The sequence below is a fragment of the Bos taurus genome, unplaced genomic scaffold (genome assembly GCF_002263795.3).
Source record: "Bos taurus isolate L1 Dominette 01449 registration number 42190680 breed Hereford unplaced genomic scaffold, ARS-UCD2.0 Leftover_ScbfJmS_264, whole genome shotgun sequence".
NCBI classification, from domain to species: Eukaryota; Metazoa; Chordata; class Mammalia; order Artiodactyla; family Bovidae; genus Bos; species Bos taurus.
Window position 1 is genome coordinate 555,941 of NW_020191578.1, and position 16,647 is coordinate 572,587.

General features: G+C 42.8%; 1 protein-coding gene across 1 annotated transcript in view; it reads right to left on the bottom strand.

Moving 5' to 3' along the window:
• Positions 1 to 16,647, bottom strand: part of LOC100848700 (ATP-binding cassette sub-family C member 4) — a 164,021-nt gene that overhangs the window by 99,698 nt on the left and 47,676 nt on the right. The window contains exons 12-13 of the mRNA XM_024989169.2: positions 10,507 to 10,601; positions 10,199 to 10,285 (exon numbers count right to left, since the gene is read on the bottom strand). Of these exons, the coding sequence (XP_024844937.1) occupies positions 10,199 to 10,285; positions 10,507 to 10,601 (182 nt within the window). The remainder of the gene's footprint in view (positions 1 to 10,198; positions 10,286 to 10,506; positions 10,602 to 16,647) is intronic.

Sequence of the window (16,647 nt, forward strand, 5' to 3'; positions counted from 1 at the left end):
TCCCTCTCCCACAGAGTCCATAAGACTGTTCTATACATCAGTGTCTCTTTTGCTGTCTCGTACACAGGGTTATTGTTACCATCTTTCTAAATTCCATATATATGCGTTAGAATACTGTATTTATGTTTTTCCTTCTGGCTTACTTCACTCTGTATAATAGGCTCCAGTTTCATCCACCTCATTAGAACTGATTCAAATGTATTCTTTTTAATGGCTGAGTAATACTCCATTGTGTATATGTACCACAGCTTTCTTATCCATTCATCTGCTGATGGACATCTAGGTTGCTTCCATGTCTTGGCTATTATAAACAGTGCTGCGATGAACATTGGGGTACACGTGTCTCTTTCCCTTCTGGTTTCCTCAGTGTGTATGCCCAGCAATTTATAGATTCAACGCAATCCCTATCAAGCTACCAACAGTATTCTTCACAGAGCTAGAACAAATAATTTCACAATTTGTATGGAAATACAAAAAACCTCGAATAGCCAAAGCGATCTTGAGAAAGAAGAATGGAACTGGAGGAATCAACCTACCTGACTTCAGGCTCTACTACAAAGCCACAGTTATCAAGACAGTATGGTACTGGCACAAAGACAGAAATATTGATCAATGGAATAAAATAGAAAGCCCAGAGATAAATCCACGCGCATATGGACACCTTATCTTCGACAAAGGAGGCAAGAATATACAATGGATTAAAGACAATCTCTTTAACAAGTGGTGCTGGGAAATCTGGTCAACCACTTGTAAAAGAATGAAACTGGACCACTTTCTAACACCATACACAAAAATAAACTCAAAATGGATTAAAGATCTCAACGTAAGACCAGAAACTATAAAACTCCTAGAGGAGAACATAGGCAAAACAGTCTCCGACATACATCACAGCAGGATCCTCTATGACCCACCTCCCAGAATATTGGAAATAAAAACAAAAATAAACAAATGGGACCTAATTAACCTTAAAAGCTTCTGCACATCAAAGGAAACTATTAGCAAGGTGAAAAGACAGCCTTCAGAATGGGAGAAAATAATAGCAAATGAAGCAACCGACAAACAACTAATCTCAAAAATATACAAGCAACTCCTACAGCTCAACTCCAGATTCTTAAATTTATCAGGAGCAAATTTGAATTGAGTGCTACAAAAATTTTTTTAAACCAGTTCAGTGAAGGAGGCACTAACAGCTAAGTCTTCTCCTCTAAAACTCAGCTTAACAATTATTTCCATGTTTTATAAAGGAAAACAACTGAGTAATACTGAGATTTCAAAACCTGACTAAACTAAAACACTATTTTATCGCTATTTGGGAATAGGAGAAGAGGGATCCATGTCATTTAAAAATTTGTACATTCTTAGCTTTCAAGGAGATTATTTACAATTAGTGAAGTAAATATTCACAACAAAGAATTAATAGATTCTTAATACACTTGTCAGAGTGTATTTGCTAGACACTTGTTCCCAAAGAATATTAGATAGAAAATGAATGCCAGCGGGGCTCCATCAGTCTCTACAACATGCTCAGTTCCATCCAGGAAGCAAGTCTTCTTTCATTAGGACTGAACAACTTCCAAACATGAAAGTAAAAGAACAGACTCCAAATGGTCCAAATCACAGTGGAAATCACCCAATGGCTCAGAGCACCCACCAGTTCTCTTAGTCAAAACACCCTCAGTATTGAACCTTATATTTTTTTCACAATAAAAAAAAAAAAAAAAAAAACTACTTCTACATTTCAAATGTAAACCCCTAGGGCCCAGTCTCATCCCACAGGGTCCACAATGCCTCCAGGGAAGCAAGTGGGTGAATCTGGGCCCCAGTGACCACAGGCAGGGCTCCAGGCAGGTACTCTGGGTGCCCCAGCTCTTCACAGAGAAAATCTCAGGAACCTGGGCTAGAGCTCAGCCTGTGAGTGAGTCAGATGGAGAGTCTTGAGGCAGCAGACTTCAGCTCAGTCCCTCTCAGGAGCCTGACAACATTGGACAAAAGACTAAACCTCAGTCTCTTCATCTCAGAACAAGGTCAATGAGAACTCATCCACACGTTCTGAGAAATCAAACCACCAATACACTCAGTAAACGTCAGCCCCTTTCTCCACTCCTCCCTAGCCACAAATGGTCATGTGCTTTGGACTCAGAACAGAAACTCTTAACGGGACACTCTGGACACTGAATCTGTGATCAGAAACAAGACCCTGGAATGTAAACACATACACCATCACTTGTTAAGTCTAAAAGGATTCATTTTTACCTTTTGACATGTGTTAGCTCGGCGTTCATAACTAAGCTTCTTGATCAACACCTTTTCAAACTTAGTACTAAAGCTTTCAAACAGAATTTTTTCTCCTTAATTCATAATTACCTGCCAATAGTCCCTAAGCTGGGCTGGAAGAAGCACAAGCTGGAATCAAGATTGCCGGAAGAAATATCAATCACCTCAGATATGCAGATGACACCACCCTTATGGCAGAAAGTGAAGAGGAACTAAAAAGCCTCTTGATGAAAGTGAAAGTGGAGAGTGAAAAAAGTTGGCTTAAAGCTCAACATTCAGAAAACGAAGATCATGGCATCTGGTCCCATCACTTCATGGGAAATAGATGGGGAAACAGTGGAAACAGTGTTGGACTTTATTTTTTGGGCTCCAAAATCACTGCAGATAGTGATTGCAGCCATGAAATTAAAAGACACTTACTCCTTGGAAGAAAAGTTATGACCATCCTAGATAGCATATTCAAAAGCAGAGACATTACTTTGCCAACAAAGCTCCGTCTAGTCAAGGCTATGGTTTTTCCTGTGGTCATGTATGGATGTGAGATTTGGACTGTGAAGAAAGCTGAGCGCCAAAGAACTGATGCTTTTGAACTGTGGTGTTGGAGAACACTCTTGAAAGTCCCTTGGACTGCAAGGAGATCCAACCAGTCCATTCTGAAGGAGATCAGTCCTGGGTGTTCTTTGGAGGGAATGATGCTAAAGCTGAAACTCCAGGACTTTGGCCACCTCATGCGAAGAGTTGACTCATCAGAAAAGACTCTGATACTGGGAGGGATTGGGGGCAGGAGGAGAAGGGGACAACAGAGGATGGGATGGCTGGATGGCATCACTGACTCGATGGACGTGAGTTTGAATGAACTCTGGGAAATGTTGATAGACAGGAAGGCCTGGTGTGCTGCGATTCATGGGGTTGCAAAGAGTCGGACATGACCGAGCGACTGAGTCCCTAAGTTCGGTTCAGTTCAGTCACTCAGTTGTGTCAGACTCTTTGCGACCCCATGAACTGCAGTACACCAGGCTTCCCTGTCCATCACCAACTGCTGGAGTCTACACAAACCCATGTCCATTCAGTCAGTGATGCCATCCAACCATCTCATCCCCTGTCCCTAAAGGTGGATTTAATCAAATCTGATGGGGTGTTATTTCCAAGATGAACCAACCCAAAAGTTTTAATATGGTTTCTTCCTAACATCCTATCACAGATGAGGCAATGCAAATAACTACAATGAAGTGATCAGTTGATGGCTTTGGTTTTTCCCTAAATAATGCTTTTATCCAAATCACTAGAAAAATACACTATTTTCCAAAATTTTAAAGATTTTCAAGTCTTGCCATAAAAATGATTGAGTCAGCAACCAGTTGTATAACAGTTATTCCTATATAAAGGCTGTGTTAATTCTATAATCCCACATATAATGTTATATAAGGGTTGTATTAAGAGGGAACACATCCTGTGGTGGAGGTGATACAAATCAGACAGACAGAGTCCACCTCCATTCATTCAATCGGCAGAGGTTTGTTGAGGAGCCAAGCACTGTCCTAAGTGCTGAAGATCCACCCACAGGTCAAGATAGAAGATAATATTCTGCATCGTGTAGAGGACACACTGAACAAGTACAGAAAATGCGCTATTGGGGTGTGCCTTGTGCTCTGAAGGAAAAACAAGGGGAGCTGCTGTCTTAGATGTAGAGACACGGGAGCCTGGAGACTCTCTGGGGAAAAATTCTGGAAGAAGGCATAGCAGGTGCAGGGTTCCTGGGACAGAACATGCTGGGCTGAGGCAACTTCCGGTATTCACAGTTTATGGGTAGGGGGCACTGATAAACAGTCAAGCGCTCCGGCGGAGGACTGTGGGAAGACAGAGGACACGGGCGCCCCCTGGAGGAGTAGGTGGGAATGGCAGGTCCCGTCTTCCACCTTCCTTCTGTGTCCTGGGGCACTGCTCCCTAGCTCTGGGACAGAGGGACCAGTATGTACAGACAGACAGGAGTGAGAAAGGACCCCTGGAAAGGCTTATGGGGGCAGACGACAAAGAAGCCTGTTTGTTTGAGGACCTGGAGCTGCTTCCGGGGCGGGGCGGGGCGGGGGAATGTCCATGAAGGGTTGGAGCAGGTGGGTGAACTGTGTAGGCAGCTGTGTGGAAGTCTGATCAGGACAGACCCCAAGACCTGATGATGTAGGAGGCAGGTGTCTAGTGATGTAGGCCTGAACTAGGATGGGATCCATGGCTGGACACAGGTAAGACTGCATCAGTTCAGGTAAAGCCCTCACCTTCCACAGTTGATAGAATCCACTATGTTCACAGCATAAATCTGTAAAAGTCATGAACCTCAGTGACCATGGATATAAATTCATGACTAAAGGAAACTCTTAACGGCAAGTAGAAGTGTGACTCATTCACTTTTAATACAAAGCCATCCCCATGACTAAGCTTCACCACCATATCTCACAGCATATTCCCTCTGATTCTCTTAATTTGAAAGCACTCTCCAGTTTCTGCTGAGTGGTTTCCTAAACTGCTTTCACACCCTCTGCTTTAAGTTTCCGTAGAGAATGTGGTTCCGATTACAAACAACAGTCATAAGCTTGCTTCTATCAACTATATAGCCAAAGTGATATATTCAAAATATTTGAGAGGATTTTATAAATATCTCCAGTGTTTGAAAAAGAACTCAGGAGAACGTCTGTGATCAGCACACTGTATTTGGCATCAAAATGCCTTGCTCTCCCCTCCCTGTGACACAGATGTAATGACCAGCAGATTCTATTCCTGCCCTGATGCAGAACTTGTGCAGATGCTCACAAGGTGAGGTGACACACATTTGTGAGCTCAGGGTGGGGTGCTGGGAACAAAGAGGCTGAGCTACTCAGGATGCCAGGAGGGTGGAGGTGGGGAATCCTTGTCACAGCACAAGCTCCTGTCACTGAACTCATGACAAGACACAAGGCACTTCTCTAAGAGAAAATTCATCATCATGAATAAGACAGGTTGGGAAAGGGGGCTCAGATCAGAGAGCTGGAGACCATGCCATGTGTCATCTGCTCTGTTCTCTCGTGTTCTCAAAGATTAAGTGCTACTATGCAGGTTTGTGTGTATGTGTGTTACAATATACCTAACATGAACTTCACCATTTTAACCATCTAGCCATATAGTGGCATTAAGTACATTTGTATTACTGTGCAGCCATCACCACCATCCATCTCCACAACTCTTTTATCACCCCAACACTAAGCACGTTTTATACAAGGTAGGTTCCACCAAAGTCTAAAAACACCCACTTAGTGGATGTGGAATCCTAGATCCTAGTCAGCTCCTAGTGTCCCGAGCCCAGAGCTCCTCACAGGCCTCCCTCTCACATTTGCTGACTCTGCTGAAGTCTCTACTTTGCTATTCTGGACCTGCTATAAATCAATCACGTCCCCTCAGATTCATATGTGGTCACCTTAGTAGTCAGTACCTTAGAATTTGGTGTCATGGACTTTAAAGAGGTAATCATTACCCTTAATTATACTAGACCTAATCTAATCTGACGGCTCTGCTTAGATGAAGAGTAGATTAAGACATAAGGACAGAGACACAAGCATGTTAATCAATGAAGTTAGAACACACCCCTCCTCATGCACAAAAATAAACTCAAAATGGCTTAAACACTTAATCATAAGATGTGACACAATAAAACTCTCAGTAGAGATTATAGGCAAAACATTCTCTGACATAAATTATACCAATGTTTTCTTAGGTCAGTCTCCTAAGGCAATAGAGATATAAGCAAAAATATACAAATGGGGACTTTCCTGGTGGCTCAGTGGCAAAGAATCCACCTTCCACTGCAGGATACACAGAATTCCTCCCTTGTCCAGGAAGACCCCCACATGCACAATGCAACTCAGCCCCATGCACGACAACTACTGAGCCTGTGCTCTGGAGCCCAGGAACCACAACTACTAAGCCCACACACCCTAGAGCCTGGGCTCTGCAACGAGAGAAGCCGTCGCCATGAGAAGTCCACGCACCACAGCTAGAGAGTAGCCCCTGCTCACTGCAACTAGAGAAAATCCCTCACAGAAACGTAAACCCAGCACAGCCATAAATAAATAATAAATTTAAATTAAATAAACAAACAAATGGGACCTAATCAAACTTACAAGCTTTTGTACAGCAAAGGAAACTATAAACACAATGAAGAGATAACCTACAGAATGGGAGGAAATATTTGCAAATGTGACCAACAAGAGCTTAATTTCCAAAATATACAAACAGCTCATACAACTCAACAACAAGAAAATCTAATCAAAAAACGGGCAGAAGAACTAAATAGACATTTCTCCAAAGGACACATCAGATCAGATCAGTTGCTCAGTTGTGTCCGACTCTTTGCAACCCCATCAATCGCAGAATTGCCTCCCTGTCCATCACCAACTCCCAGAGTTCACTCAGACTCATGTCCATCGAGTCAGTGATGTCATCCAGTCATCTCATCCTCTGTCGTCCCCTTCTCCTTCTGCCCCCAATCCCTCCCAGCATCAGAGTCTTTTCCGATGAGTCAACTCTTTGCATGAGGTGGCCAAAGTACTGGAGTTTCAGGTTCAGCATCATTCCTTGCAAAGAAATCCCAGGGCTGATCTCCTTCAGAATGGACTGGTTGGATCTCCTTGCAGTCCAAGGGACTCTCAAGAGTCTTCTCCAACACCACAGTTGAAAAGCATCAATTGTTCGGCGCTCAGCCTTCTTCACAGTCCAACTCTCACATCAGACATGACCACAGGAAAAACCATAGCCTTGACTAGATGAACCTTTGTTGGCAAAATAATGTCTCTGTTTTTCAATATGCTATCTAGGTTGATTATAACTTTCCTTCCAAGGAGTAAGTGTCTTTTAATTTCATGGCTGCAGTCACCATTGGTAGTGATTTTGGAGCCCAGAAAAATAAAGTCTGACACTGTTTCCACTGTTTCCCCATCTATTTTCCATGAAGTGATCCCAAAAAGCACATGACAAAAAAGTTCACCATTGTGAATTATTAGAGAAACTCAAATGAAAAGTACAATGAGCTATCATCTCACACCAGTCAGAATGGCCATCATTAAAATAACAATGGCTCAGAGGCTGTGTAGTAAAGGGAACCCTCCTACACTGCTGGTGGGAATATCAGTTGTTGCAGGCACTATGGAAAACAGTATGGAGGTTCCTCAGAAAACTAAAAGTAGAATTACTTTATAATCTAGTAATCCCACTCCTGGGCATATATCTGGATGAAACTATAAATCAAAAAGACATGCACTCCTATGTTCATAGCAGCACCATTCACAGTAGCCAAAACATGGAAACAACCTAAATGTCCATCGACAAATGAGGGGATAAAGGAGATGTGGGACATTAGACAAGGCAGTACTACTCAGCCATAAAAAGGAAAGAATGCCATTTGCAGAAACATGGATGGACCTGAAGTTTATCATTCTAAGTGAAGTAAGTTCAGAAAGAGAAAGCCAAATATCATATCACTTATATGTGGGATCTAAACTATGGCAAAAATGAACCCATTTACAAAACAGAACCAGACTCACAGACATAGTGAACGGACTTGTGGTTGCATGGGTGGAAGGAGGTGGTTGGGAGGGATGGGCTCGGAATTTCAGGTGAGGTTAGCAGATGGAAACTATTATGTGTAGAATGGATAAACAGCAAGGTCCTATGGTATAGCACAGGAGCTATATTCAATTTTCTGAGATAAATCATTATGGAAAAGAATGTACATGTGTGTATAACTGAGTCACTTTCCTGTACAAAGAAATTAACACAATATAGTAAATCAACTATATTTCAATAAAAAACGTTTTTTAAAAAAAAAGGACAGAGACACAGGTTGCATGTAAACAGAATGAAGACCATGTGAGGACACAGTGCGGGGATGTGGGTAGAAGCCAAGGAGACAGGTCTCAGGAGAAACTGAACCACCCACACCATGAACCTGTAGCCTCAAGAACTGTGAGAAATTTAATTTCTATTTTTTGAGCACCTCCATCTGTGACGACTTGCTATAGACTGAATGTTTTTCTCCTCAAAAGTCATACACTGAGACCTAATCCCCACTGTGTTGGTATTAGGACGTGGGGCCATCGGAAGAGACCAGATCATGAGGATGGAGCCTGCATGAAAGGGATTAGTGTCCTTATAAAAGAGACCAACATGGCTCCCTCACCTCTGCCACCACATGAGGCCACAGGAATAGGACCCTCACCAGACTGAATCTTTCAGCACCCTGAATTGGACTTTCCCAGCCTCCAAAACCATGAGATAAAAACTTGTTATTTCTAAAGCCACTCAGCTCTGGTGTCCTGTGAGAGCAGCCTGGACAGACACAGTGCTAGAAACTAACACAGGACCTGACAGAGAGAATTCCCAAATAGCTCCTCCCTGTTGAACACCCCGCCTCCTCCAGGAGAGGACTTGCCTGCTGTCCTCCTCACAGCCTTACTTCCTCCTCCCTCCACACCTGAGCTTCTACTCTTGCTTCAGTACTTTCCGCCCAGCCCTGGGCACAGGGAGCTTTCCAACTTCAGTGAAAGCCCCCAGCTGACACTTCCACTTTACATTCAGCACTTAGTATCCTGTATTAAAACACTCTAATATGGCAAAACCAATACAATATTGCAAAGTTAAATAATAAAATAAAATTAAAAAAAAAATCTAAAATAAAAAAAATGAAATCTATTGTAATAAAAGCTTATATACTTGAAAAAAAAAAAAAAAAACATTCTAAACTCTGACTCTGCTGAGCTTTCCCCCAGGCATCTGTCTTAACAAGCTCCATGTAGAGACACGTTCCTTAGAAGCAGGAATGAGAGCTGGGCGTCCTAGTCTCCCTTATTCTGCCCAATGTGGGTCCTTCCCCTCTCCTGGCTCACCGTCCTCCTTATAAACTAAGGTTTTGTGCAGTAACATCTGTAAGGGCATTGATCTCAGTGCACACAGCAGGGAGTTAATAAGTACAGCTGGAAGGCTCATTGGCTTTAACAAAGTGAACAACAGCAAGCGACCTGATTGTGGGGGAGATGTGAAGGCTGTTTTAGGGAAAAAAACAAGTTCACAAGGCTTTCAAAAAGGCCAGACTAGACTCCACAAGAGGCCTCAGTCAGTGTGTGTTAGGACACATTATACACAGAAAAGAATCAGAGTTGTGCTACTTTAGTCACTGTATAGCCAACCAGGAGCCACTGACAAATTCTACATTTTAGAAACAGGAATGAGAGTCAAGACTTAAGCCAGATTATAGGTGACTCTACATTGTAGGTCTAAGTATTAATTCTAGTAAGCATCCATGAAATAACATGAAATGACTGAAATCATATTCAAATGTGGAATAAATGATTCTCAAGTTCTAGCCTTTATTAAGTCTAGACTTAATAAAGACTTTATTTCCAAAGTGATAGAATAACAAGCAAAAACCAACAGGGTCTTTCCATGGAAGCCCTATGTCAGTACTGAAAACTTCGCTTCTAACATGCCTTAAGCAAATGATAGAGGAAAAAATTAGCAGCCAAGTACCAGGTTATAGAGTCTCTCTCTCTGATTTTAAAACCTTACATCATCTTACTTATTCCTGGCGTCTGGATCCACCCGGAGTGTCTGGTAATCAACTGCAAGTAGCAGGAGGGAAACTGCCATCTACTTGTCACTCCCTAAAGCACGGACCCCACTGGCCCCCACACACTGGAAGCACCTGCTGTGTTTTCCTGTCCTGACCTCATCATGATGCAAGATTTCTCTACGATGGATCTTCTGTGGAGGGAAGGGAGGGGAGGGAGCGACACCAGGGCAGAGGGAGCTGAGTCTCCTGGAGCACAAAAATCTTCCTGAGCTCTCTTCCCTCATCTCTACAGGGCTCTTGGAAAGAAGAAATGATAGAAAACAGGAGCAAACTCACTGTTCAAACAAGTGCCTGCTGACTATTGCATCCACTGAGCTGAGCGGATCATCCAGGAGGTAGATGTCTGCGTCCTGATACATGGCTCTAGAAAATGTAGAGAGATGTCAGGAGGATACTACACATTCCCTGGGTCTCATCTCTGAATCATGATGGTGTCTAACAACTCTAGGTTCCTTCTACAAGCCCAGGGAAAGGACCAAGAGACTGCTTCACACAGGCCCACCCAGTGAGCGGGGTCTGTGTGCTCACATCCACTAGGAGCTGTGGAGGAGGAGGGGCAGGATGGCAACTGAAACCCCATTTACCTGGCGAGGCTGACCCGGGCTTTCTGTCCTTCACTCAGCGGGGTTCCTCCATCTCCTATCTCAGTTAGATCTCCTTCCTCCAAAAGCTGTAAATCCTATATAGAGAGAAAAGGGGAAAAAGAATAAGATATAAAATGCATTCTATTACCATCTTACACTTTTAGCATTAGTTCCTCATACAAGTATTTGATTAACGTGCATACATGCTAAGCTGCTAAGTCGTATTCAACTGTTTGTAATTTCATGGACTAGGGCTTGTCAGGCTCTTCTGTCCATGGGATTCTCCAGGCAACAACACTGGAGTGGTTTGCTGTTTACTCCTCCAGGAGATCTTCCTGACCCAGGGATCGAAACAGTATCTCTTGTGTCTCCTGTACTGGCAAGTGGATTCCTTACCACTGAGCCACTTGGGAAGCTAGAGTAGTGGGTATAAGTCAGAGTAACTAAACTGTGACCTTGAACGTTAAAAAAAAAAAAAAAAAAACTTTCAGTGTTTTTTATTTGTTTCATTCTGTAGTTCTGCACAGCATCTATGTGTTTGACCATTTTAACAGATATTTACTGAGGACCTGCTGTATGACAGGCATTGCTCTGGGCACAATGAACTCAGTTTTGAAGAAACAAAGGTCCTAGAGTTTCTTTCCATGATGGAAGACAGATTATATGGAAAATTAACCTGAGCACAAGGACTGAGGACAGGAAGGAAAAGGGAGCCGGCTTAGGGGGATGGAGAGTGAAGGAGGGAAGTGCGTCCACACTGCAGGGGGAGGGCTCTGCTGAGAGGGATTTTGAGCAGATCTAGAGGGGGGAGCTTAGGCAGACCTGGAAAGGCTGCTCCTCACAGAGGGAGGGGCGGGTGCAGGGGCCACAGGGAGATGCCCAAGGCATTCAGGACAAGGAGGCAGGAGAGCAGAGCTGAGTAAGAATGAGGGGGTGAGGGTGGAGACAGAGCAGAAGGAGCCTGGTGGCACTCCAGTAACAGGAGGAGGGGGACAGACCTGGTTTGAGGTTTTAAGAAATCACTCCTGTGCATTACAGAAAACAGACAGTAAGTGGGGAAGGGTGAGGGTGGTACAAGTGAGGAGGCTACCAGAGTAATCGAGGTGAGAGATGATGGTGGTCATGACCAGAGTGAGAGCAGTGGGAATGGAGCTATGGGGTCACACTCCAGGCACATGTTGAAGGCAGAGTCCGAAAGACCTGCTGACAGGATGGGTGTGGCTGTAAGAGAAGAGGAGATTGTGGTGTTTGGGGTGAGGAAGGGGAAGGACAGGGTCTCCATTTACTGAGCTGGGGAAGATGGTGGATGCAGGTTTAGGGAACTTCGCTCATGGACAAGCTGAGATGACCTCCCAGTGGTGTCACGGTGCAGTTGTACATGCAGGTGTGAAGGTCTGTGCTAGACACACAGGTGTGAGAGCTGGTAGCCCAGGAGGTGAAGGCACAGGACTTGTTTTCATCAAGGAAAGAGTGTCTCTTAAAAAGACATTTGATGATCTCTCACTCAGCTTCCCACTTTCAGAGAAGGGATAACACCTGACCCAAGTCTTCACAGTGATACTTGAAGTAAGTGACAGATAAGGTCTGTACAAGAAGTGGGAGCAGAAAGAGCAAGCTGGGCAGGACAATCAAAAGGAAAGAAAAGGTGTGCTCAAAGGACACCCAGCAGATCAGCTGGACTAAGCAGATGCTTGTCTGTGAAAGCAGGAAAAACTCAAAGCTATGAAGGAAATAAAGTTATAACTTGAGGATCTGGGAATCAATCAAAAGTTATATTTGAATATTATTTAAGAAGTTAATAGACAAATCAGCCTATTTTCCCCAGAGTACTATGGGGAAAAAATAATAGATGATGAGAACATTCCCAAAATGGCAAGATAGAAATCAGGCTTAAGTAGTTGTTCACTCGTTTAGTTGTGTCTGACTCTTTGTGATCCCATGGAACGGAGCACTCCAGGCTTCCTTGTCCTTTACCATCTCCTGGAGCTTGTTCAAACTCATGTCCACTGAGTCAGGGATATTATCTAACCATCTCGTCCTTTGTCATCCCCTTCTCCTCCTGCATTTAATCTTTTTCAGCATCAGGGTCTTTTTAATGAGTCGGTTCTTCCCATCAGGTGGTCAAAGCACTGGAGCTTCAGCATCAGTCCTTCCAATTAATATTCAGGGTTGATTTCCTTTACAATTGACTGGTTTGATCTCCTTTCAGTCCAAGGGACTCTCAAGAGTCTTCTCCAACACCACAGTTCAAAAGCATCTGTTCTTCTGTACTCAGCTTTCCTTATGGTTCAACTCTCACATCCATACATGACTACTAGGAAAACCATAGCTTTGACTATATGGACCTTTGTTAGTAAAGTAATGGCTCTGCCTTTTAAAAGGCTGTCTAGGTTTGTCACACTTTTTCTCCCAAGGAGCAAACGTTTTTAATTTCATGACTGCAGTCACCATCTGCAGTGATGTTGGAGCCCAAGAAAATAAAGTCTGTCACTGTTTCCATTGTTCCCCCATCTATTGCCATGAAGTGGTAGAACTGGATGCCATGATGGTAGTTTTTTGAATGTTGAGTTTTAAGCCAACTTTATTATTCTCCTCTTGCACCTTCATCAAGAGGCTCTTTAGTTCCCCTTCACTTTCTGTTATAAGGGTGGTGTCATCTGCATATCTGAGGTTATTGATATTTCCCCCAGGAATCTTTATTTCAGCTTGTGCTTCATCCAGCCTGGCATTTCACATGGTGTACTCTGCATGTAAGTTAAATAAGCAGGGTGACAATATATAGCTTTGATGTACTCCCTTCCCAATTTGGAATCAGTCCATTGTTCCATGTCCAGTTCTAGCTGTTGCTTCTTGACCTCCATGCAGGTTTCGTAGGTGGCTGGTAAGGTGGTCTGGTATTCCCATCTCTTTTAGGAATTTTTCACCCTTTGTTGTAATCCACACAGTGAAAGGCTTTATCATATCAATGAAGCAGAAGTAGATGCTTTTCTGGAATTCTCTTGCTTTTTCTATGATCCAACAGATGTTGGGAATTTGATCTCTGGTTCCTCTGCCTTAGACTTAAGTTACATGGTATTATATTATAAGTCTTAGGTTGCCTATAATTGTCAATTGACACATTCTGTCACAGAGTTTGGAGTTTTTATCACTAAACCCCCCATGCCTCAATTTAGGATGCACAGCAGTCCCTTTCTGCAGGTGAAGCCCTCACTTCTCTGTCTCTACTGCAGCAAATCTGGGGAGAAAGCAAGTAGCTCACTGGTGCCACCATGAAACACAAGTCCTTTGACTTCCCTAAGTCTCATTTTCCTCTGCTATAGAATGTGCTGCAGAAACCAGAGTCACTGAACTCAAGGATGCTGTGAGAATCTAAAGGTGTGTGTGAACACCTCCACAAATGAAAAAACGACATGAGTTGATTGTAACTTGCTGTTGGTGACTGATCCCTATTTTCTCACCAAGCCAACATTAGGGCCCTGTTTACAGTGTGAATCATAACATACAAAGCACATGACCACCGTGGAAGAAAGAGACTGCATCGTAACCCTCCCTGACAACCACAAAGACACAGACACACAGGTTCTCCACTCACTCAAATCTTAATAGAGGGGCATCTGATGAAAGGCAGAAAATGCTCTGTTGTGATAATTTATAATTACCTCACATTCTTTTTTTCTTGAGATCAGAAATTAATACCATCTCTTGCTTTGTGTTTTCATTGAAAAAAAAAAAAAATGAGCTTTGTGTTAAGTTCTCAGCCTCATGCACACACACAGAATTACTTGGCCTCTCTTTCACTGTTCACAGTCCTTGCAAACTGTTCTGCTTAGTTTTTCTGCTTTGATTTCATGTTGTTCAAATGGTTTTTGTCTTAAAAAAGCACCACATTGTAATACAGCAATCTTAACCACATTCTAGAAAAAGCACTCACAGCCTCTCTTTCCAGGACATGAAAAACTATCTCTGAGTCTGGTAGTAACACTTTGAGTGTGTTGTTGACTCTGCAAATTATATATGAACAAGCCACCAAGGGGAAAAACATTTTGGAGAATTTGAAGTAAAACCAAGTCAAGCTGATTTCTCATCTACCACGTTCTGATTAGATTAAAGGGGAAAAGCCTGAGTTGAGCATATATTACAATTCCTTCTGCTGACAGGAAAGTGTTCTTATTCATATTTGTTACCTCTAAGTTAAGTAAGTAAGTAAGTGCTAGTCAGTCGAGTTCAATTCTGTGATCCCATGGACTATAGCCTACCGGGCTCCTCTGTGCATGGAATTCTCCAGGCAAGAATATTAGTGTGGGTTGCCATTTTCTTCTCCAGGGGATCTTTCCAACCTAGGGAGTGAACCTAGGTCTTCCTGCATTGCAGACAGATTCTTTACTGTCTGAGCCACCAGGGAAGCCCCCAAATTTAACCAGTTCTCACTGAATAGCAGACACACACACTAGAGGCAAACTAGGAAATGGTGATGCTGGTTTGATGCCATCCATCCAGAAGCACATCAAGAGCCCTTCAGCGATGGTGGAGACTTACAGTAGAAGCACCACGGAGCAGACTGCTGAAATGGTTAATGTGGGCTGGACACGAGGCCCTTGCAGAGGATGGCTGGACTCTAGAGTCAAACAGCAGGAGCCCTGCTTCCTTCACAGCTTTTCTTCCTTGTGGAATCGCCCCTCCTCTCATGGCCTGTCAGCATTCTGCCCATCTTTCCAGTCTCAGCCCAAACACACTCTCCCTTGGAACCATCCTGGACTCGTCTCTCTTCCTGCTGGGTTCTGTTTACATCTCTCATCTCTTATGAAGGACCATCTTTTCTACTCCATCATTTGTACACATGCACACAGCTTCTCACAGCTCCTGGGGGGTAAGTTCTATACACCAAGCTCTGTGCTGGACCCTGATGCTGATTATCTCTAATCCTCACAGCAACCTGCACAGTAAGTATTGGCCCCATTTCACAGGTGAGGAAACTGAGAAACTCAGATCACATCACTGGTCTGAGGGCGGTCAGCTTTTAAACAGAAGAGCTGGAATCTGAATGAGTTCATGTCAGTTCAGAGTCTTCTGCTCTTTCACGTCATGCTGCCCAGGTGGTGACTGAAGGTACGTTTGAAATGAAGACAACACTTAAGTAATTCAAGACTTGAAGGCCTCTACACTTAGACATGTCAGTGTCAAAAAACTTACTATCCTATGGCCAAGTAAGTGATCTATATGGAAAAACTATAAACTAGAATTTATCAATTGGATATCTTTAAATATGTGTTCATGAAACATTTTCAAAAGCCTTAAAGATAACATGGAGACAAATGTTGCACACTATATTGCTTATATTATGGTAACAGAATATTGTTATTGTTGATTTACATAATATACTGTGTGTAGAGCACCTACAGAAATACCAACTCAAACAATGGAAGTTAATACTCACATACCTTCTTTCTTACATGTCACATTTTATGGATGTAATTTTACCAGAAACTGACTGAGCTTATAATTAAAAACTAATTTATTTTCAAAACCATTCTAATACTTAACAGAGTGCTTATGTCCCTAGCAAGCAGGTGCTTTAAAATCAGGATCACATTTCATCCTCAAAACAACCTAATAAGGTTGATAGTCTTATTATCTCCATTTTACAGATGAAGTAACAGTCTTGTAAGGATCAAACAGTCAAATCCACACACCTGATCAACAGAGAAACTGGGACTGAATTCCTGAAACTTCTGACTCCTAGACCGTGGAGTTGATGTTGTCAACCTGAATTGATACTGCCAGTGTGATTACTTCATGTCTCCCTATTTTGTTACAGAAAGTTTTCAGCTCAATGAACTTAAACGATTACTTCAATCAGATCTAGTATAATACATCTAGTTGTTTTTAACATATGTTATATAAAAAATGTTGCTTTTAGAAAGACAGTAATGATGATTTTACATGCAAGGCAGCAAAGGAGACTGATGTAAAGAACAGACTTTTGGACTCAGTGGAAGAAGGTGAAGGTGTGATGATTTGGGAGAATAACATTGAAACATATTCATTACCATATGTAAAATAGATGACCAGTGCAAGTTTGATGCACGAAGTAGAGCACCCAAAGTCAGTACTCTGGGACAACCCAGAGGGATAGGGTGGGTA